Source organism: Apium graveolens, chromosome 3 (assembly GCF_009905375.1).
Source record: "Apium graveolens cultivar Ventura chromosome 3, ASM990537v1, whole genome shotgun sequence".
NCBI lineage: Eukaryota > Viridiplantae > Streptophyta > Magnoliopsida > Apiales > Apiaceae > Apium > Apium graveolens.
In genome coordinates this window covers 8,589,174-8,614,235 of record NC_133649.1, presented here as the reverse complement: position 1 = coordinate 8,614,235, position 25,062 = coordinate 8,589,174, and the positions used below count along the sequence as shown (strand labels likewise).

Here is a 25,062-nt window from a genome sequence, read left to right as displayed (position 1 = left end):
TTATGGCCTAGTGTTACACAAAATTCCTATTAGGTGTGACAATACTAGTGCTATATCTATAGTGGCTAATCCAGTTAATCATTCTAGAACAAAGCACATTGATGTAAGGTACTATTTTATTGTAGAACATGCTACAAATGGTACCATTGAGCTCATTTTTGTTCCAACAGAAAAATAATTAGCTGACATTTTTACTAAAGCTTTGGATGAAGCAACTTTCACTAAACTTGTAGATGAAATTGGAATCTTAATTCTTCATCCTAAGGCAAGAACTCAGCTAATGTTTTGCAGCAGATTAATTTAGCAAATCAAAATTAATTTGATTTAATTGGAAATTAACTGAAATATAAATTATAAATATTTCAGAAATCTCTGCATATTTATTTTTCAGAATAAAATCCTTAACTTGGAATTTTTCAAATTCTAAGTAAACTGCTCAGTTGTTAATTTACATTCTTAATATGTGAAATTAACACAAGGCAGAATTAAAATGTTCAAAAGTATGTAGAGAACTGAGTTCTCGATAAGTTTAACTGACTTATCGACAAGTCATTTTAAGACTTCTCGAGTGAGTTCTCGATAAGATTTATTAGACTTATCGATAAGTCCTTATAGAGTTATCTAGTAGTGTTAATTCACAGAGTTCTCTACAAGTATAATTCTTAGAATTCTCAATAACTCAGAATTAAGATAATTTAACTTAATAAATTATTTTGGTAAAATACTTTTGGAAAATTTATTCTAATTTTATTTTGGATTTATTCAAATAAGAGTTGGAACTAATTTAGACCATTTTTGGACAAACTGGGTATTTATTTGACATCTCGATAAGTCAATTTTTAGTTCTCTATAAGAGTAATTTAAAATGACTTCTCGATATGCTTTTATTTTCTTAAAATGACTTCTCGATAGACTAATTATAAACGTCTATTTTTGAGTTCTCGACAAGTCATTTGCTTTTACTATAAATACCCAGACATCTCGATACATATACATACTTACAACTTTCGAGATCTCAAGTGACCTAGCCCTTTAAGTAAAAATCGATTTCTCTCTCGTTTTCACTCATTTCTCAAAAAAACATCTACCCATTCACTCTCATCAATCAAAAATGGCACTAAATGTTGTAAGAGCCTCTATTCCAAAGAAAGGAACAAACTATCTTGATTTTACTGATGCTAACCAAGCTCCTGACAGTTTCAAGGGGTTTATTAAACTTTTGGCTGAACCTTATCTTGCAGGAGCTTTGACTGTAAATCATGTTATGTATCTGGATGTTCTGCATGAATTCTGGACTAAAGCAGTAGTGAGGACTGATATGGATGACAACTCTCTTTCTCTATGGTGGTGACATGCACAATTGGAGGCCAGCTAATAGAGTTCAATGAACAAGATGTGAATAGAGCTTTGGGGCTGCCAACTGAAAATTTGGTGGATGTACCAACTCCTGATGAACTGGCTGAGTTTATGGACTTCATCAACTATGGTGGAAGAATCAACATGTCAAGCTTGAACAGAACAAATCTAAGGAAAGAGTGGTCCTTTATCTTTGATTCTGTGATGAGGGCCTTTACATGTAAGAAGACAGGGCATGACAACATTTCAAGTGTGGTGTACTCAATTGCCCACAACAGACACTTGAATGTTGGTCTATTGATCCTGGAAGAACTTGCAACCAGGCTAACAATGCCCCTGTCAGCTAGAGGTAAGGAAATTTTCTTTCCTAGATTTATTATGTTCATTTTAAATCATAAAGTAGTAGACATACATTTATTAAGTGGTATAGATAGCACAAAAATAGGCAATTATGAGAAAGTGTCCAAAATAATATTTGGTTCACTTACTACAAAGAATAATGTAAATGTAAGTCTGAAAATCACTCCATTCATGTTGGAGAGGTTTAGGACTTACCCTTACCCAATGCCTGACATGAGGTCAAATGTATAATCTAGCACAACTATGATCCCTGAACCTGTAGAAGTACAAACACGGGAACACCCACAAGGATCTTCCCAAGATGATACCATTCTTTCAAAACCTGTAGAAGCTAGGAAACCAACCACCTCATCTTCTCAAAAGGACGAGGTGAGTAAAAAGAAGAGAAAGGAGATCACCCTAACTGTTATAACTGAGAGTGGTGAGAATCAACATAAAACTGAGTCACCCTTGGTCAAGAGATCAAAGAGGAGTAAGAAATATGAGCTGACCACTCAAGCCACCTCGGTATCCTCCCAACAAGATACAGTTGTAAAAATGGGGACTAAACAGACTCTAGATACATCCTCTCAACATGTTGTGTCTATTGAAAAGAGCATTCACCCCAATGTACCTTGTACAAAGTCTGCACAGCCTGCACCTGAAGCAATTCAAATGTATGGTAGGAGAAATAAGAATGGCACACACTATGAGGGAACATCTTTGAAGCTCCCTCATTCATTCAGGGGGAGCCGCCAACACTCACATCTGAACAACAATCTCTCATATCTCAAATTTCTTCTCTACCAACAGCACTTGAATTCAATTCTCAAATGCAAGCTCACTCAAGTGACTTGGTTCAAGAAACCTTGCTCACTACCCAGATACTTTATTCAAATGGTGAGAGGCTACTAGATGGGGTAGACCTTGATGACACCATCAAAACCATGGGGGATTCATTAGTTTTTACTGAAGACCCCATGGAGATACTAAATACACCTTCATGTGCAAATCAGTCTTCACAGACTGTAAGGTTTGGGGGTAGTACTCCTAAGGGGGAGCTATCTAAACCCTCTTCAATTCAATTGGAGGTTCCTCATGTAGGAACAACTCCCCTCAAAACCCTAGCAAAAATTACTTTGGCAGTTGATGCTAGTAGTACAATTGCCAATGGTCCTGCTATGGGGGAGGTAAGTATAGCACATTCAGGTGACAGTGTGATGCAAGACACACAAGGGTTTGAGGATGGTGTACATGATAGTAACCCAGTCAAATTCCCTCCAATCCAATTGGAGGTTCCCACTACAAGTGGAGGACAAAACACTGTCATAAACACAAAGTAGTCTGTGAGTAGAACTGTGACTTCAGTCACAGGTGGTTCTGAATCTCAACCATCCACCTCTCAATCTCAACAACCACACATTGTCTCTAAATGGCTCCAAGAAGCTGCACCTTAATCAAATCTTGAAGAGTTCAGGGTAGACCAGCTTGCAGGCCTAGCACAAATCTCTCAAAAATTGCTGACTTCTGACATGTCTAACCAGGACTATCAAGCAATCATGCTCTCCTATCAATCAGATATCCAAGAACAACAAACCAAAATTATAAATGAAGCTGAACAGGATGGCAACTGTGATGTTTGGCTGAGCAAGGACTATAATCTGGAAATGGAGGATGTTTTAGCTAAGTTCAGGAAGATTATTTGACAATTTTGGGCAGTAATTCTAAGGCACTGACACCTAGTGAAGTCTATGATGCAGTCAATGAAGTTTCAAAGGTTCAACTCAAAGATTTCCATCTCCTTGGAAAAGCACTAGAACTAAGATTGACTGGTCATGAAGATAGGATTAGGAAGCTAGTGAAGGATAAAATGGATGAGATTATACCATCTCAAGTAAAAATCACTTCCAAGTTCAAGTATTTTGTTGATCAAATGTCCAGAATGGATATTGATACCATTGAAAGGGAAGTCAAAAATCTTAAATAATCCTTCTTCTCTCTTCATACAGTGCTCCAACAGCAAATTACTCATTCCAATGACACAAAGGTCAAGTTGGAGCAACTTCATCAAAGCAGATATGAGCATTCAGCCTTGCTCATGGATGGTATCAAACAGGCTGTGGAAGCAACCTTTGGTTCCTCAACATCTACTAGCTCTTATCAGCCTAGATCCACTTCCACAAATCTGCAAATCCAATCTCTTCAAACTCAAGTCTCAGAATTGTAGACCTCAAATGCTTCTCTCAGTGCACAAGTACAAGCCTTGACTTCTCTTGTCAAGAGTCAACAAACTGACATCCAGACCCTGGTGGACTCTCATAAGCACCTTCAAATGCAGAATTATTTTGCTTTGGGGGCCATCATGGGAAAACTCAACATACCACTACCTTCCCTACCTGAACAAGTAAGGCCATAAATTCCAACTCTCCTCCTCATGCCTGTCACCAAGACTAAGGGGGAGATTGAGGCTAGAATTCAATAATCTAAATCTAAGGCTAAAGAGACTGTTCTAATTGGTCAAAGCTCAAGTGCTCAAATTGATGTTGGCAAGGAAAGACTTCAAAAGACTGCAGAAGGACCAAATCAAGATCAGGAATTCAATGACCTTCTTGCATATAAATAACTATGTGACTTGCAAGAAAGCTTTGGCCAAGAACATCAACTTCTTGAGGGTAGTGGTAGTGAAGATTGATAACTTTCTGGAGAAAAGAATTGTCATGAACATCAATGATGGTGGTATAGACAGGTGCATTCAGGTGACTCTCACAAATCTCCAAACTCTAAGAGCATCTGAACTTGATGTGATGATTGACAGAGTAAATCCAGTCATTCAAGAAGATACTCAACTTCTCGAAGAGCTTTAAAAGGCACATATAGAAGCTTTTCCAGAAGCCTATCTATATCCAAACATCCAAACCAAGGAGTAGTTTACATATGCCCAATGACCAAACAAGCCATACATCTTCTTGTTTCCAAACATTGTGTCAGATCAAACATGAGGTTGATCATGACATTGCAGTCTGACTTGAAGCACAAAAAGAACAAGAAGCATGAAGATGTGGAGATGATAAACATTTTGGAGAGATATGTTGTGAACCCTGACACCATGCTGCCAAATACATAGTATAATCTAAGAAAAGATAAGGATGATGATGAGTAGAAGAAAGATGATCAAAATCCTTCTGGCTCAAATCCAAGTCAATTTACTAAGTCATCTGGCAGCAAGGGTGGAGAGAAGAAGAAGGAGGATGATAAAAAAGATGAGGAGAAGAAGAGAAAAAGTGAGAGGAGGAGTAAAAAGATTCATGATGGCTCAGAACCACAGCAAACCCTAAAAATCCAAACATCTTTAACTCAACCTCTAGCCAAAACTTCTGTATCAACAAATCACTCTCAACCTCTAAGCCAAAATTTATGTACAAACAAATAGCTAACTCTTCCCTTAAAATTCCAATCACCACAAGCCAAACAAGTCTCAAGAAAATCACAACCTTACCTTTAGGCAAGCCTTCACTAAAATTCAATCTCAAATCTGTTGGGAGAAAGCCTAAGAAAGCTAAGCTTACAAAGAAAGGAGAAGTCACTGAAAGGGCCATCTGGAACTGTTTCAAGCAATCTGACTTTCTACCTTTGAATTGGTGCATCTTAGATGAAGATCATTTTCAACAACTTGCTGAGGAAATAGTCAGAGTCTGGGTTGTATCTCTTAGGGAAGTTAGAATTTTCTATGAAGATGGGTCCTTCACCTTCCTTGGCAGTGATTTAATGGATTCTCTTTCTCTCACAGAAATTAAGAGAATAATAAGTTTGCTAAAGGACACGGATACTGCTACAAGGGCATGGAGATCAGTTATAGCTGAATGGTTGATTACTAGGGAAAAACAAGAAAAAAAATAAGGTTGAATCTGAAGAAATAGTGAGCAAGTATGATGAGGAAATTGAGATGTTCATAAAAGGATCAGAAGAGCTCAAGGCCAAAGGAATGAGTAGAATCTCTAAGGATGGAAAATTTCTAAACATCAAAGCTGGTGGATTCTCAATATTTAGGATTGATTTACTAGACAGTGGTTATCCAAAGGTAGCAAGACAAAAACTTGTAGAAGCTCTAAGTGGAACACCTATAATAGAAGAACTTGAGATTCTTGATCACTTAAAGGATGTTCTTAGAGAAGAAGCATAAACAAAAACTGTATTTACCTGATTGTAATCAAGCCTTATGTATTAATTTTATTTTCCATTTTCTTTAACTTGGGGTTAGTCTTGTTAACAGGCATGAATTTGTGTTAAACAATCTTCTCACAAATTGGGGGAGATTGTTGTGTAAGACATGCCTGTACTTTAACAAGACTAAGTCAAATTGACAACCCTAAGTAAGTTGTATTGTAATCTTAGTTTGCATTTGTACTTGTAACATTTAAAGTCTGTAAAAATGTAAAAGAACAGAATGGAGTCTTTTTATTTAAACAGTATCAAGCCTAAGGATTCTATCTGGAAGAAGATCAAGAAGATCATGCCTCAGAAGAATTATGAAGAAGCTTGGAGTTGAATAAACCTGTTTGGATAAAAATATTCTAAGTCAAAGATCTCTACAAGTCACGAATTTAGTGTTATAGAGAAGTCACTCGAGAACTCCAAATGACTTATCGAGAAGTCAGAAAAGCTTATAGAGAACTCACAGAGAGATATCGACAAACCAAATTGAAGACATGAAGATTGGAGATATCGACAAGTCATTTATCCACTAGAGAACTCAGAGTTATCGATAAGTCAATATTCATTAGAGAACTCTGAGTTATCGATAAGTCAAATTCCACTAGAGAACTCAGAGATATCAATAAGCCAAAATTCACTAGAGAAATTTGAGTTATCGACAAGTAAAATTTGACTAGAGAACTCTGAGTTATCGATAAGTCAATAAGCCACTAGAGAACTCAGAGATATCGATAAGTCAAAGTGAAGATATGAAGACTAGAGATCTCGACAAGCCAAATTCTCTTATAGAGAACTCAGAGACCTCTACAAGTCAAATTAACTATAGAGTACTAGGGATCTCGAGAAACCAATATACTTATCGAGATGTCAAGTTCTCTATAGACCAAATGGAGATCTGGAGGTAAAATCTCAAAGTACAAAGTTGCAGTCTAGTTGAATATCCAATATTTACAATCAACAAACCATCCAAACAGCTGGATTGACAAGTCTACAAAAAGCAGCTTGAAGGATGTGCAAGATCAATGGTGAAGATTAACTGACAAAGGAATATCAAAGTAAACACATGATGCTAAGATATGCCAATCCAGAATTAGAAGATACACTTTTCTTAAAATAGAAATGACAAGTGGCAGTTTACTAAAGTTAATAGCATGTCTTATTGTACACTGTGTAAACCAGCAGTTAACTAAATTATAAATTTAACACTGGTCCTTTAGTTAGTTGTAACAATTGAGATAGAAAATCTTATAACACTCTCAAGAAAAAGCTAAGCTCTTTATCAACAAAGAGCCTAAAATTTTTGTAGCAAAACATTCTTAATTTTAATATAAAATTAAGTGAGTTTTGAAAAGATCTGTGTTCTTTATTATTGCATGTTTAACTTCTGCAGTAACACATTTCACTACAAGATTTAATTTACTTTGTTCAACCATAAAAAGCTCAAGAAAAGCATAAAACAGTAAAAACATATTCACCCCTCCCCCTTGTGTGTTATTCATTTCCTAACATGCGGCTTGAGTTGTTATTTTGCAAATGAATGCAGAAAGCCTGATTCTGTAGAAAGAAGTTTGAGCCTGTGGATTACAAGAAGAAATATTTTGAGTTGCTCAAACAAAAGGAAAGGGTTTTTCTAACTCAGGTGAATGATTGGGCTGCCGATGGATTAGATGAGGATGAGAATACAAGCTATGTCAATCTAGCACTTATGGCCAAATCGGATGAAACAGAGGCCAGTTTATCCAGTAATCAGGTAATCACCACTAATCTAGCACATTTATCTAAAGCTGAGTGTAATGATGCTATAAATGACATGTCTACTGAATTATATCATCTGTGTGTTACACTCAAATCACTCACTAAAGAAAACACTAAGATTAAAGAGAACAATTTATTTTTGAGTAAAAGAAACAATGTGCTAGTGTTGAGTTTGAGAAACTTAAAATAGAATGCAAGATTGCAAAAGATGAACAAACTGGATCCTTAAAGAAAGAGGAGATTTTAAGAAAGCAGCTTGAACGTGAACAGGAAATAATTAAGGCATGGAAATCATCTAGAGATGTCCATGCTCAAATTACTAAAGTTCAAGGTATAGAGTCTTTTTGTGATGAAGCCCGGAAAAAGAGCAAAGAGAAACTAAATCCTAACTTGGAAAAAGGACTTTCAATGGATGTGGATTCGACGGATAATGAAGATTATCCGTCGAATGATCAAAAGAATTATCCGTCGAAAGACAAAGACCCACATCCGTGAGTGAAAGAAAGCCAGTTAGCAAAGCCAAGCTAGCTAAGTTAAATGAGAAATATGGATCATTTCCAAGAACTTTGTTACAGGAGAAACAAGTCAAGGGAAACAAGAGAGTAAATGTTGGACATCTGTCAATCAAGCAATTGAATGACAGATTGGAGAAGATTGAGGTTAAAACAGAATCTAAAAGGAAAAACAATAGGAATGGGAAAGTAGAAATTAACAAACATAACAACTACACACCTGATAAATATGCACCTAGAAAAATTTGTGTGAAGTGTGGTAGTGTTAATAATTTGTATGTTAATTGCAAACTTGCTATGCCTGCACCCATGTTTGCACCTTCATCATTTCCCAACTTGTCCACAATGCATGTAAATGCTATGCCTGCACATATTTAAATGCACAATTTGATAATATGTCATTTGCACAAAATCCTTACTATGCTGCATTTAGTATACCTCAAATGTCATTTAGCATGCCTTACTGGAATAACATGTTTGCATAGAATATGCCTTTCCATGTTAACCATCATGTGCATGATAATTCTGTTATGATAATTGGTTTTCAAAGCTCTACTCAAATGATCAAGGTTGAATCTCAATCACCTAAGTCAAATGAGGAAAAGCCTAAGAAACCTAAGAAAAAGGCTAACAAAGTAGGACCCAAGGAAACTTTGTAATATCTGGGATATATCGTGTAATTATTTTGTCAATAAATACTCCCTCAGTCCCTTTCAATTGTTTACATTTCTGAGTAAGTGTCCGACACGCATTTTAAGGTGCATAAAAAGTATAGTTATGTAACTTATTTTTACAATTTTCTTTTTCTGAATGAAAGTTGAATGTTTTAATTTTTATTTAGAAAAACAAAATTGTAAAAAAAATTACAGAACTATACTTTATATGCACCTTAAAATGCGTGTCCGACACTCTCTAAAAAATGTAAACAATTGAAAGGGACGGAGGGAGTATATATTTTGTGTTTATTATATGAATTTTGGTGAATTATCTGTCAAGTGATATTTGTGTTTGGATGTTTAAATATGATAAAATTTGAGTATTTTAATTTTTATATGTTCAAAATAAAGTATAGATAATTGTGATATTTTTCTATTAATTTTTATATTGTTATATGATTTTATAAATGATTTCTGAATTTAATAAATTATTTTTCTGAGTATTAATAAATTATTTTGTATGATCGGGAATCGACCAACTTCAATCATTTTTACGTTTTTACAACCCGGAAGTCTCGGGAAAACTCCTTTCTAACCTAATTGCAATATTCCGAGCATTTTCCATATTTTGACTTTTTCGATCCGAAGTACGGTTTTCCCTGTGCGGGTCCCGGTGCAAAATTTTTGATATAATATTCGTTTCGGTGAATCGATAAAACTCGTATTTTCGAGAAACGGAATATTTTGATTAAACTATTATATTATCTTCTCGTAATTCGTGTAACTAAAGCGCCGAGACCAAGTCTGTATTTACAAAAAGCCTGATTTTGATAATTATCCTAAAATCGGTACCGAATTGGATCTGTTTTATCAATTAAGTGTTATATTTTATATCCGATATGATCCAACGGGGTACCAATATTTTGTAAATATAAATAGCCCTTACCGTATTTTATTTTGTACAGATAATCATTTGCAAACAGTAAAATATATAAATTTTCAGAGAAAAACCCTAAATTCATAGTGGTCTTGAGAATCAAACCGAGATTTGAAGGTGTTATCGATATCCAATTTTGGAGTTCAAGTAACCAAAACGAAGGTATCGAAGAGTACTATCAAGTTCTGTAACCTGCAACATCAACTGGTAATTTTCTATAATTTTATTTAATTTCGAATTATTTTGGATTAAATTATGAATTTTTGATTTTGATGTTGTTTGTATGATTTAATGATTGCATGTTGTAGATAATTTGATTCTGATCATTTTGGTATATCATATGTTGAATTTGGAGTTCAATAACATATAGAAAAAGGTGTTTGATTTTCGAATTATTGAAATTAGGGCTTATATAGTATGAATGTTTTAATAGATTTTTAGGTGTTTTTGTGTTGGGGGTTATTAGGTTGAAATTGATTACATCAGATTATAGATCGTTGAAAAACAAATCGATTGGTATATATGTGATTAACAGAGGATTCCTGGAACGATATGGTCGGAAAAAGGTAGGACGGCGGCGTCAGATGTTTTGATCGAGTTTTCCAGGAGATTCAGTGATTGTTTGCTTGATTTGGCTACAGATAATTGTTCCTGGAAGCTTAGGGACCGTACCCTGTTAATTTGACTATGTTTTGGACTGTTTTTCAGTCAACGGAAAAGCTCGGGGTCGCCGTTAATGGCGACCGTCGGCAAGAGGGTGAACGGGGAAGAAGACAAATTGCCGTTTGACCCCCTATTTTCACAAAACTTGCATTCCAGTCCCTGTTATTTTAAAATATTACTAACATAGGAATTTTGTTTTACATATTTTCAAAGAGTTAATTTCACTTTACATCCCTTTGGTTTCAGCATAATGCGGATTTGGTCTATAACTTTAATTATATACAATATGCATCCCTTAGGTTTTAATACCCTTATAATGACCACCCTTCGGCCGATTTTTGTTAATTTTGACCGTTAAATGACGGTTGACTAGGGGTAAAATGGAGATATTAAGTATAAAATATTTAAAAAATATATTAAAAATTCGAAAAAACTACAAAATAATATGTAAAAAATATAGTTAATTTTTTATAGTGAAAGTATCTATATAAAAAATTTATAATGTGCGTAATAATTATAAATATATCAAAAAATATTATTTAACTTGGATATTTTAAAGATGAAATAGTTAAATTAAATAACTAAAAAAATATTATTATTATTTGAAAAAAGGCTTAAATCGATTTAACACTTGATTCAAATTTTTTATAAAAAAACATTATATTTGTACTATTTTTTCAATATTTTAAATTTATTAATGCTTTATTTAAATATTTTATATGTGTTATCTCCATTTTACCCCTAGTCAACAAAAACTTAACGGTCAAAATTGACAGAAAATTGGTTAAAGGGTGGTTATTGTAAGAGTATTAAAACCTAAGGGATGCATATTGCATATAATTAAAGTTATGGATCAAATTCGCATTAAGCTGAAACCGAAGGGATGCAAAGTGAAATTAACTCAGTTTCAAAAATAGTATATTTCTTTTTATATTATTTTCAGAAATTGTTTTTAATTATCTAAAATTTCCAAAAATTCATTATTTTTAATTGTAAAAATCATTTTATATTCGAAAATAAATCTAAATTATTTAGTTAATTAATTTTAATTGATAATTGATTATTTAATTAGTCAATTAATTCAAATATTAATTGATTAATTAATTTAATTAGTTATTAATTAATTTTAATTGATTTATTAATTAGATTTAATCATTTCTTTTGATTTAAAAATTCTGAAAAATAGTTCCGAGCTTTAAAATATTAATTTTAAATTGTTTTCAAGGCTCGATAATTATTATAAAATGATTTTAAAATCAGATTCGTATATTCGAACCCTGTTAATTACTTATGAATGATTCATCGACCCGTTTAAATTCCGAAAAATATTTAAAAATTCGTATTAAATACTAGGAAAATCGTTTTAACCTCAAATCTTCTTTGAAAAATTATTTTTATCCAATATCTTACGTGCTATGTGCTATATGTGATCTGATTGATGTACGATATGCTTATGTGTGTATTGTTTAATTGTTTTTGTCGTAACTTTCAATCTGTAAGTCAGATTTGGGTGAAACGAAGGATATATAGAAGCATATAATGAATAGAATAAAGTGAGAAAAAGTATTGATAGATACTTGTGATGTCTGAGCAGAGGAAGCGAAGCGTAGAAAGGGGAAGCAGATAGTCAATGATTAGGAGTTGGTGAACGAGAGCAAGTGAAGCATTAGCAAGTCGAGATAAGGCAAGTGTTCTAAACCTTCTCAAGATATGTTGCAAGTAATCGAATAGTTCTGTTTTATATTGTAAGTGCTTTGAAGTATTTAACCTTAAACCCTGATTCCAGTTATTTATTTTAAGTCGTAAGCCTTATTCTTTGTAAATCATTGATTGTTGAATAACCAGCTACGAACCGCAGATATACGATACTACTCCATAAATACATACAAACTATATACCGATCCCTGATCCGAAATTGTTTAACATACAAACCTTTATACCTTATATATCAGATGACTAATCCTTATAACCATTAAACCTTGATTCTTCTTTTATCTGATTCTTTTACCGGTTAATAGCCAATCTTTGTACGTACCCTTGTGATGATAACAAATCATCTTACGCTTGAAGACAAATGTTGTTTATGATTCAGTTTATTGATTTATATTATTTATTCTGTTATTATTATGGAATTGGATTGTTTTATAAATGTGGACCAAATTTGTGGTCAGATCAGATTCGTGGTCGTATTAGGCTAATGTGTGCCTTGGATCCGGTATATAGAGCAGAGTTATGTACCTTGCTCGGGGTTAGTGTGTGACTGTTCAACAACCTAACATTGGTTTCTAAAATAAAAATTGAATATCCAATTCAAATCATTACTTATAAAGAAACTTGATATCCTAAATCACTTTATTTGATCATTGTTTAATCTCAGTATTGTCATTGTGACTTGCTGAGCTAGTTAGCTCATTTGTGAGATTCTATTTATGTTCTTTTCCAGTTAAGAAGGAACCTGTTGGTAGCGAGGATCCCCAATCAAGTGTGGGAGCTAGGATTCCAGGTTGAGACGGAATAAGCTAGCTGAAGACTTTTGTAATAGTTTAAGTTTGAAAGTTTGTAAGAATATTTGTTATTCAGATGTAAGTTACTCTAGATGGGTTTTGTACGTTTGTAGTATACGTGTGATTGTGGTTTGTGTGCATACTTTAACCTGTTACGATCCGTGGTATATGGTAAGTAGGGTCACAACATATTATTATCATTATTTTCATAAACGGCTTTATAAATGGTGTGTGTGTGTTGTGAACCCCAAACTTCTGACCCGGGTTTGGAGGGCGTCACGGGTTTGATATCAGAGCTACAGGTTATAAGTCAATAACACAAGCGGGGAATGGGTAAAGGGTTAGGATTAGAAGTAAGAAGTAGAAAGATAGAACGTCGAGAGATTGAGTGCGACTATATAGTAGGTGTTAGTATGATTCATTTTATGATTCAAGATTCTTATTTTGCGATGTGATTTTCAGATAGCAGCGATGGAAGATTCTATCATTCCAGTACCATCTGATCATTCTGAGCCTTCAGTTGGAGGACCGTCATTTGATCCACGCCCTGCTCTTTCATCGGTGTTAGCTATATTACCTCCTGCTGTGACGGTTGTACCAGTGTGAGCTATTCCACCCCTAGTATGAGGCCACCTATTCGAGGACCCCCACCTGCTGGTTCTGACTCTACTAGGCATTCAGTCGCGGGTTCATCTTTTCAGTTTACTCTTCACCTTGTTCCATACCATCAGTTTGAGACTTGCCTTATGGAGCAGCAGCATCTACGGGGACAGATCCAGGAGTTACTGCATATCATGTGTACCAGAGATATCGGGAGAGGAAAGTTGGTTATGGAACAAGAAGCTGTCTCACCTTAACTTCAAGTCTATGAATGAACTAGTCAGGAAAGATTTGGTAAGAGGCATTCCTCAATTGGAATTCTCAAAGGATAGACTATGTGATGCCTGTCAGAATGGAAAACAAATCAAAACATCATTCAAAAAGAAGCTTGAATCTACAATTGAAGAACCTCGACAACTACTGCATATGGATTTGTTTGGACCAGTCAATGTGTTGTCAATATCAAAGAAAAGATAATGTCCGGTGATTGTTAATGATTTCTCAAAGTTCACTTGTACATATTTTCTTAAATCTAAAGATGAAACTAGTGAAATTATTATCAATCACATAAGACAAGTCAATAATCATCGTGATCTCAAAGTTAGAAGAATCAGGGGTGACAATAAAACTGAGTTCAAGAATTCGGTCACATAAAAATTTATTACATTATATATAAAAATAAAAAACAGTAGGCACGCATATTAGTTTAGTATATTTTTTTGGTTTAAAATTTTCGGACAAAATAATAATAATCATGAACACGAATAAAACTGTATTTTGTTTTTTTTTTAAATTCACGAGGTGTATCCAATTCAAATTTTAAAAGATCGTTAATAATTCATGTATTTTAATTAATTTTAACTGATATAACATTTCACGTACAATTTATTTAGAAATGATGTAATTCATGGAGAATTTGTAGAATTTAGAAGGAATTTTTTAAAAAAACTAACAAAAACTCTTAAAATTTGGTGAGATTTATAGTGTAAAATACTACAAAATTCAAGAAACATTAAAAATCAATCAAATATTAATAAATTTTTCATAAAAATTAAAATTCAAATCAAAACTTTACTTATTAATATTTATATTATCTAAAATAATTTATTTTATATATATGATACTCAGAATACATTGCAGAACATCATTTATTTTATTTAATTAAAAAAACAATTATTTATAATAAATTATTTTTTTTACATTCCCAACATTTAAATAATTTTACAATAATTTTTATTTTATGAATACATTTCAATTAAAATTTTATATTTTTAGTTTAGAAAATATAAATAAAATTTTTATCTTTTTTTATTGGAGGTGATGACCGAAATTAAGCATTTTTTAAAATTGATGACCTAATTATCAAATTTAAAATATGTGATTGAAAATATTAACAAGATAATTTCTCCGGCTCGACTATTTGAAATCTGCTATTTCAGACAGGATCTTATCTATTTTTTTTAAGCTGAAATACGCTTTTTCAGATCGGGTATATGCCTAAATACATGGTATTTTAACCAATTTTTTTTGTTGAATTCTTTGTAAATACAAATTTACATAAAAATAATTTTTTTGAGATAAAAATTAAATTGATAAAAATGATCAATATATTAAAATTATTTATACTTATCCTTTTTGTTGACAGGTGTATTCTTATCCATTAGTCTAAAAAAAGTGTTTTGTTTTTATCATATTTTTATATTGGATGCTCGGAAGGGCTACATACAAAAAGCACTCAATTTAAATGGATAAATAAACTAAACCCAATACTCCAGTCTTGAATTCTTAAAAATCAAATTTTCCCATGGCACTTCTCTATAGAATACCCTTAAGTCTCTTATCTTTAAACACCCTTCATGATTATTCCACCACAAAACCCACTTGTTATTCATTAAAATTAACACAACCCATCAATTATTACTTCAATTCCAGGCCAAAGATCAAATCTTTAATTCAAAATAAGCTTAAAAATGGAGTCTTTGAAGGTGAAAAATTGAGTTTCTTGGGAGATAAAGGTGGGATTTTTAAGGATGAAGCTAAGAAAAGAGTGGTGTTAGTGAGATCAAATGGAGGGCCAGGATTTAATGGTGGTGGGTTTAAAGTTGATAATAGGATTTTGGGTAATATAGCTTTAGCTGTTGGCTTGACTTATCTTTCTGTTACTGGTCAGCTTGGTTGGATTTTGGATACAATTCTCTCTCTTTCGGTAATTTTATGTTTATTTGTTGTGTTTTTGTTTAAATTAGTATGATTTTAATTACTTGTTTTATGATTTTGATTATGAGGATTGCGGTTTTTTGTTTTTGGCATTTAGTAAATGGAAATGTGAATTGTTTTAGTTTGCATAACTGAATTAGTTGTATAGTGTGGATTACTGCAAGGACTATTACTTTTTTCGATTTTAGAATAGATATGTTACATATTAATATTAGTTTTAGAATGAAAGTGATATTAAGTTTCTAGAGTGCCAATTAAAGCTACCGAGATGAGTTTTTTTGTCCATAATATTTCTTGACGGCATGAACTTAGATCCTCTTCATGATTGGAATTTCGTTTTGTGTATATTGTGTTAGTTGCTTACTAGGTGGTTTGCATTTAACATATTTCTCTGATTTTAACATGAGCCTCCTACTTCCAAAGTATTTAAGGTCGGACCAAAAATGAACTCATTTTCTGAAGTTTAATCACTCGTCATTTAGTCGTCATTAAATCCTCATTAACCAAAACTGCACTGTGCAGAACTTATTGCATTTGTATAAAATGGTAATTCATGTAGTGAACTTTCACTTCATTGCTTCGTTATGTATAAGAAAGAGACACCGTAATATAGAAATGTTCCAACAGTATGTGCTCTCTTCCCAAATACTGAATTATGGAAGCATCTTTTTCCTTTTATAGTGATATTTGCATACAAAATATTTTTACCTGTATCTTATGCTTCCTACAATCAGCTTCTTGTAGTGATTGTACCCGTTGTTGGAATTGGAGTTTTTATCTGGTGGGCTGGAAGGGATGTAATCCAAGACACTGTAAGATTACTCTTCTGTTGATTCTATATTAAGCTTGCCCTTGGACTGTAAGATAACTGTTCTGTTGATCCTATATTATGCTTTCCCCGAAAAGCTCAATTTGAAGGGCAAATTTGTTACCCAGAAAAACAATCATTTATATAATTGCCCGAAATTAAATATGTCATTTGGTATGATTATGTGGTATAGGTTTCTTTGAAAAGTTCATCTTATTCCCTGAAAACTATATTTGATGGATGCTAAACGTAGATAAGTAGCCACATTTTCCCTAAAAATAGCAGTAATATCATTTACGAAAGTTTGATCTCATTATTTATTATTTTTTAAAAGATTAATTTAGCAGGAAATCTAGCATAACGATCATGACTTTTTGGGTGAATCTAGGACTCACACAAAGCGAGGATATTAATATAATTTATATATTATGGAATCTCATGTAATTATTAATGACCGTACCAATCTAAAATAAAGTAAGCTATATTATAAATGAGGAAAGCATGGTTTAAACATAATCAAGAATTTAGATACGTTAAAATATCAGAGTATGTTCAAATTTATGTCTTTTTCTCGTTTCTACTCTCCTAGTTTAGTTAAAAGCATTTTCTATATCTTTGCACTTCAACTTTTGAGTTGCATAGATGCGCTTGCTCATAAATGTTAGATCTTTTTACATATTTATACAGGTTCTCTTACATTTTTAATGTTCAATTTACGGAAAACAGACGAAAATTAATGAACAAAACCTAATTTCCCTTTTTTTTTAAAAAAATAAAAATTTAATATTATGTTAGGAAATTCTTTAAGAAGTTTGCTTTATCTGCCTTTCTTAACTAGTTCTCCATCTTTTATGCAGTGCCCAAACTGTAAAAGTGAATTCCAAACTTTCAAGTAAGAACAAGTAGCAAACTTGGTACATTACATATAATTTTCTGGAGGAGTTATTGAGACAGCGAGTTTTTTATTTTGCTGCAGGTCTATGTTAGGTGATGATGCACAGCTCTGCCCCTACTGTGGTCAACCTTTCTCAGGTAATAAGCAACACGGATATTAATTTTTTGGATGTTTCTACTCGGTGACAACATGTTTGATATCCCTTTATTATCCTAACTGTCATAATCTCCAGATCAGATGCAGCACATTCACATCTGTTCTTGGAGTTAAATTTCACGTGCAGTGAGTTAATAAATTTAGAAGTCATAACAAACAAAACCCTAATTTCATCTTCACTTATATCCTTATACCATTACATAAATCTTCAGCATGTTTTATAGTATTTCCATTTAACTTTTGTTGGTGAAGGGGATTATTTATGACCTTCTCACACTATAAAATATAAACTAATGTCAATTTAGACCCACCCCAAGTGGCAGATGGCAAATGAGGTGCTCACTGCACCAATGGTGCTGCCACTTGAGATTTTATAACTGTCTTATCTTGGTAGCAATTTTTACTTTTTTTTAACTTAAACTTAACTAAATCAATTTGGATCTTTTTCTTCTCCAGTGGTCGGTAACAAGTATGTACAGGATCCTGTTAACTTTTCAAGCCAGTCTACACCATTTGATCAACCATTTAGTGACTTCTCCCCTCGTTCGAAAAAAGGTGCTTCCTCAAAGCTTCTTACTTTACTGTAGCATCATCTTAGAATTCGTTCCTTACAAAGTTACAACTGAAATAAATTAATTTTTTTGGAGTTAAAGAGGTCATCATGCATGACTAAATGTATTAAATTTGTGCCTGTTCTTCTAAGTGAAAGTTCATGCAACAACTTGTAGGTCGTAGTTTTATACAAGATTGTGTCCAAGCTACTATGGACATACAACTTTCTTATAATATGGTCAACTTAATGATCAATATCCTCTGGGAATATGATTTCTGTATAATATCCTTGTTAGTAGTCCTTGATCAGTTTCAGATTAAAGTAATTTAAGCTTCAAATGGTTACGTGACATATGCCTCGGTAGGCAAAAAGCACTAGTCTATTGTGCTAAATAGTAAATTATTTCTTGATTGTAACAGAAGGCATGGGTCATTGGGGCTTGGGTTAGGATTTGTTGGCAAATTGAAAGAAAAAGGTGCCCAGAAAGGAAAATATCTCATGTTTTCTAAAAATCTTTGATTTTCTTGAAAGTTATTTCTACCATTATCTGATTATACATTATTTTGTTTTATTCATTGAAAGTAAAAAGGATATCCATTTACCAAGTTGCAACATTCAATAATTGACTAGTCCAGTGAATACAAGAAAAAGAGGGAGGTTATTGTAGAAAAAATATCCTCAAAAGTGTTTTTAAAAAAGTTCACATTCGAGACAGCCAAAGTTGTAGTAAAAAATCCAAATTAAACAGCATGGTACCCTTAACGTTTGTTTAACATTTAGGCTGACAAAAGTGAATATGTAAGAAAGAAACAAGAGTATAAGGTTACCATGTTTAAAAAAAGAGTACAAGAGTACCATTGATAGAAGTCAAAAATGTAATGGTACCATTGGTAAAAGCCAATTCTACAGTAGTACCATCGAGAATATCCCTATAAAAAAAATAGAAATTGATTTTCTCAATCGTACTTGAGACACAATTTTGAAAATTTTATAAAAGGAATCCTTAAATGTAATGTTATGAATTTCGTATAGGGTTCTGGTTAAGAATTTTAAACTGTAATCTGTCCTTTATTTGTCACAGGAAATGGTTCTAAAGCAATCGTTGATATTGAAGCAGAAGTAGTAGATGCAGACTGAGTAAACTTCCAGCAATGACAATATGGATATGGTAAACCCTTTTGTACCTAGATGATCAGATAAACCATGATGATTTTATGCACACATATGCATCAGGCACATAGTGTGGTTGTTTTTATCTCTTTCTAAAGTCTAAATAAGCCATCACAACTGAAATGCAATGCAACGCGGGTATTATAAACCTTGAACCTAGTCACAAAACATTTTTTCCCCGTGGAGAGGTGATGCATTATTTGGATTGCCTCCATTCCCATAATCATACTAGTGTTACAACAATTCAGGGGACTTGTCTGAGGAATGAATATCCATGCAACAATATGACATGATTATATTGAGGCACATATATGGAGTTAAAAAATTGAAACAGATCGTTTAATGTGCTTTGCTCACCCATTACTATATCAATAATTACCTGCCATTTTACACTGATGACTTGAACTTGGTATTCTTGGCGTGTAATCCGTGTATAAACAAAGTGCTACAAAACTGCAGGCATTTCCAGTCTGCTCTCGAATATTGTGTTCTATAAAACACATCACTTGATTTGCGAAGATATATGTCGATTTTGATCTTTGAAATCAATAGAAAGCACAAGATTGCCCCTCTGAACATGCTTGCAATACCGGAGACATTAGTGAGGACGTGGACTGTTCAAAGTGTCCGTCACTGTACATAGCTAAATTGTTTGAAGATAAATATGCATTGTAAGTTGTAACAGATGTGTCATTAACATCATATGTACATGATTTGACAGAGGAGGTCTTAGACAAAGAGGGTTTGTTTTACCTGATTGTATGAAATAAGTTGAAAAACATATTTTTCTTTGTTATTCATTAATTATCAATTTATAAGTTTAATTAAATTGTCATCTCTCTTGACAAAAGGAAACAATATACATTGATTGAGTCAATAGAAGTCTGATTATGATCCGTTTGGCCAAACTTTTAATAAATACTCTCTTCATTCCGATTTATCTGTCTTGTTTGACTTTATATAGTCAAATTGACATAAATTTGACGGTAAATAAAAATTTATTCATTCATTATTTTGAAAAACTGAAACATGTATATTAAAATAGATTATATACATTTTCTAATGGTATAATTTTTATAAAAAATTTCGATTTTGATTATATATTATATGAAATGTTTAGTCAAAATTAGGATTGAGTATTCGGTCGGTTCTCGATTGAACTGAAAATCGAAATTATGTTTTTTCTTAACCGAACCGAAATAACAATTTGGATCGGTCCAAAACCGAACCGAATTATTTTAGTTAGTTTAGTTTCGATAAACCGAAATTTTAAAAAACCTGTCATATCATGATTAACAAACACGATTTACATACTTTAAAATTCTTAACATCTAACACACAAAAGGCACAAAATTGAGCAGATCAAAACTTTGGGCCCATTTGTAATTTCTTAAAAATTGTAACTGATGACTTAAAGTTGAAAAACGTCGTATCAGTGATATGATCATCATAATTTATAAGTTATTTAAATGTTTGGATATTTTTACGTATAATCTACTTATAAGTTGATAATGTGTGGTAAATAATAACTTATAAGTTATAATTTTTTCCGAAAAAAATAAAATGTAAATTAAAAATTATATGAATGAATAATTTCAATAAATAAATATAAAGTAAAAAAATTAAAAATAAGAATAATGAGCTCAGAATAAAACTATATAATAATATCAAGGATAATATACATTGTTCAGCTCGATGAAATAAAATTATATTATTGATTCGAGTTAAAACAACAAAACTAAATATAATTAAATTGAATTAATTTTGGTCGATATAATGGTGTCGGGTCAAAATAAAACTATACCATTAAAACGGCCTAAAATAAAAAATTTAAAATTTAATTATAATAAGTATAATATATGAATATAAATTAAAAAGATAAAATTTTAAAACATATAAGTGCCTTTCTGGACCCCAAACAGGCACTTAAATTGCAGCTTGCAATTATGGGAATCTTGAGATAACAGGAAAATAAATAGTAATATTAATCATTAGAGAACAGATCTTCCAAGAAGACAAGTGTGATGATTATCAGAACATTTTCAAGACCGGAAAAATGCTAGCAATTACATAGTTTCACGTCATCTTCTTCAAATCTGCACAAACACACACAACAACATTCCTCCATTGACAACGGGTCTTTGATATTGGAGCTGGAAGAATCGAACCGATGTTGATTGAAACTGAATCTACGCGCGGCAACGGGTCTCTGTGATGTGCTACATATGTTCCCTCATTAGGGTACCTGTCACGAGACTCCGCGAAGGCATGCCTATAGGCATGTTTTTTGTTAAAAGGCATGCCCAAATGGCATGTCATTTATCAATTAAATATAATAAAATTTAAAACATATTTATTATAAACTTGAATGTAAAATTAAAATTAGTTGATAGTAACAACCGAATACCATCATAATACTCATTTACATTAGTAACTTCTTATGCTAAACCCATGACTAGGAAGTGTTATAGGTGTAATCTTCCTGGTCATAGGTCGAATAAATGTCCTCAAAGAGGCAGTAAATATGATTGCACGAGAAGCATAGGAAGATGAAAAAGGGTATCACTATGGTCAGATGGTGAAGATGGTGAATTTGAGGATTATGTGTAAAATGAAACAACTTTCTTTGTTCGAAGGATGATGTTTGCCCAAAAATATGAAGGGAAATCTCAACGACACCAGTTATTTCTTACCATGTGCACTATTAATGGACATATTTTTGCAGTTGTGATTGATAGTGGCAGCATGGAGAATATTATAGGTATAGACACAGTCAAAAGGTTGAGAAGCATCCAAACCCTTACACCCTGGGTTGGATAAAAACACTATCATAATACTCATTTACATTTCCGGATATTTCTAATATTAAAAAATATATTAAAAAATAAAAAAAATAGTAAAAAGGCATGTCAAATCATGCAAAGGCATGCCTGGCTAAATGACGTCATGGCATGCCCGTGCCGCTGTGACATGCACCATATCCCTCATCCCTTTTAGTCGAGTCGAGTGTGTATTAGTGTGTTTTCAATTAATATTTACTAATTATCTCTAATTATTGACATTATATTATATATAAAATATAATTATATATATATATATATATTTCGGTTAATTCGGTTGAAATCGAACCAACATTTTGGAAAATCGAACCGAAGCTTTATTTTGGTTAAAATCGAAAAACCGAAATTTGAAATAAATTTAAACCAAACTAAACCGAATTTTACCGGTTCAGTTCGGTTTTATTCAACCCTATTCAAAGTTGTGTTAATTTGACCGCAAAAAATCAAATTCGATAGAAAAATTGGGGCGGAGGGAGTACTTACAATCTAAAGTTGTTCAAATGGATTAGTGAAAAATGAAAAATTTTAAGTTAATTTTTTTTAATTAAGTTTTCATTATGAGTAACGTATGAATTATGAAAATAAAAATGAATTGATAATATTGTCCATGATGATATTTAAATAAAATTAACGAAACAGGTAAATGTTAATAAAAATACCACTGCTAGCAACTCCTAATTTTAAGTTATTTTCTGAAGTATTACATTATCAAACAACCTTTTAACTTAAAATAAAAATGATGCCAATTAAAGTTTAAATACAGCTGAACTACATGCTCCAAGTTTAAAAAGGTAAACATAGCTGGGCCTGTGAAACGGGCCGGGCCGGGCCTGATCAGGATTTGCAAATTAGATTAGAATTTGGATTTACATACACAGCTTGAACGCCTATAAATAAACATGCGATGGGAGGATTCATGCATTGTTGTTGCCTTTGATCAAACTAAAGGGCTAAGAAACATGTCTTGGGTTGATCATGAAACTTTAGTGACCAATTACCCTAAGAAACAAGATGCGGCGATGTACATTGTTCTTTGCAAACTCCCTGTTCAGACTGTTCTTCAATGCATGAGTATTTGCAAAACATGGCATTATAGTATCATTGAAACTCCATCCTTCATAGTAGACCATGTCAACTGTCAAAGCGGCAGCTCCACGTCGGTGCCAAGCACCGGTGCCCGGACCTAGTGCAACCTTCCGGTCCATCCTTTAGAAGCGGAGAACGAACTACGACTCTCGATCCCTACTGGCCAAATCTCACCGAGGAAGAAGAGGAAGACTACTTGATGCAGCAGAAATTATTATGCTTATTTTTATATTACCTTATTGTTTGGAAAAGAATTTGCTTGTAATTAACATTGAATTTTTATTAATATATGAATATTATTAATCGAAGATGTTTCCAGACATTAGCTAGTAATTGAAATTTGCTAATGCACGAGTTTTCACTCCCCTGTCTGTAAATTTTTCTCACTTAGAAAGCCAAATTCTTTGCATATATATATGTTTTCATAAGAAAATTTACAACATTCTTAACTTGTATAATTGAATTACAGGAAAACCAGAAACAGTATCCCGGACATACAAATACATTACTGTCAGAAATACTTTTCACAAGTTCGACTGTCCCGGATTATGATCTTCCTTATAGTCGGGAACGGATAAAAACCTTTTTCCTATCGGCCTTCTGTGGAGTCAACTCATCAGATGGCTCAGCCAGCGACTCCTTCAAATTGTCCAATGGTTGCACACAATGAGATAACGATTGTAGTTGAGTTGCCCTATTCCACTCTGCTTCCACTGTCTCAATTTTGGCTAGCATTTCCTCCGTCATTATAGCAAGACCACGAGGCTTCTGTTTGTAATCCAGTTGTAAAGGTCCTGCCTTCAACGCCTCCTCTTTCACACCCTTATATACTTGAATCCCACCTGCAGACTCGAAGCCAGAAATGTTAGAAAATAGTAACATAAATTCCTATCTTATAACTTCTGGCCTGTGTTTATTTGCAAAGATAGTAACCCCTTTACTACATATGATTTGTACTCATTTTACTGATCCTTGAATTAACGTCATGAATAAGTTTTGGTCAGTTCGCGGGTTCATTTTGGGGATTATTCAATCTACCCTCTTACTAGCTATATTCTCACAAGAAAATGAACTACAAATATTGATTGTAATTTATCCACATGATAACTTAAAAGCGAAAGATTAATAACAAATTTAGAGTAAGTAAGCTAATAGTCGAGAGATCATCAAAATTTAGGAATGAAAAAAGCCGTTCTATAAATTTAAAGTTTCTTGGCTAACTTCGATTATCATCCGACAGCAGTCAGCCTATAACCCTCAGACTAATAAATTGATTATAAATTAGCTTGTTGCCAGCAACACATTAGTATCAAAAAAAAATGAAACAAGGAGAATACTCTAGTGTTATATGTATGTGGTTCAAGGTGTCCAATTTAATTCATGTTTGTGTGGTCATGATTACAATTTACACACACACAACAGAGAGGGGGGAGAGAGAGACCAGAGACAGAGACCAGAGAGAGAGCGAGAGAGAGAGAGAGAGAGAGAGAGAGAGAGAGAGACCGGAGAGAGGTTTGGGAGTGTAATCCACAACGGAGCTAACTGCTATAACTCGGCCGGCGACCCATCGGAAGTGATCCAAAATGCCCATAGCCCCCTTTTGCGAAACTCAATGGCCTAGCTATCCTTGGCTTTTATTGTTAGTTGAGACTTTGAGAGTTTAGACAATAATAGTCTCTGTGACAAAAATAGACATTAAAAGAATAAAAGATTAAATAAAATTAAAACATTTTCTTGTATTTAATTTTTTAGGTAAGTTGGTCTCTTTGTTTCAAATGAATTAGCTTAATTTATTTTATACAA

At 32.9% G+C, this 25,062-nt stretch overlaps 2 protein-coding genes across 2 annotated transcripts; one reads left to right on the top strand and one right to left on the bottom strand.

The window, feature by feature from the left end:
- The first annotated feature begins 15,265 nt into the window (after positions 1–15,265).
- Positions 15,266–20,168, top strand: LOC141711599 (uncharacterized). The gene is made up of 7 exons (XM_074514172.1): positions 15,266–15,740; positions 16,486–16,563; positions 17,417–17,451; positions 17,536–17,591; positions 18,067–18,165; positions 19,245–19,331; positions 19,793–20,168. The coding sequence occupies exons 1-6, from the start codon at positions 15,339–15,341 to the stop codon at positions 19,298–19,300; spliced, it is 726 nt and encodes a 241-aa protein (XP_074370273.1). The 5' UTR covers positions 15,266–15,338; the 3' UTR covers positions 19,301–19,331; positions 19,793–20,168.
- A 3,458-nt stretch (positions 20,169–23,626) lies between these two features.
- Positions 23,627–24,925, bottom strand: LOC141711598 (uncharacterized). The gene is made up of 2 exons (XM_074514171.1): positions 24,763–24,925; positions 23,627–24,101 (listed from the first exon to the last, which is right to left on the bottom strand). The coding sequence occupies exons 1-2, from the start codon at positions 24,848–24,850 to the stop codon at positions 23,818–23,820; spliced, it is 372 nt and encodes a 123-aa protein (XP_074370272.1). The 5' UTR covers positions 24,851–24,925; the 3' UTR covers positions 23,627–23,817.
- Positions 24,926–25,062: the final 137 nt, after the last annotated feature.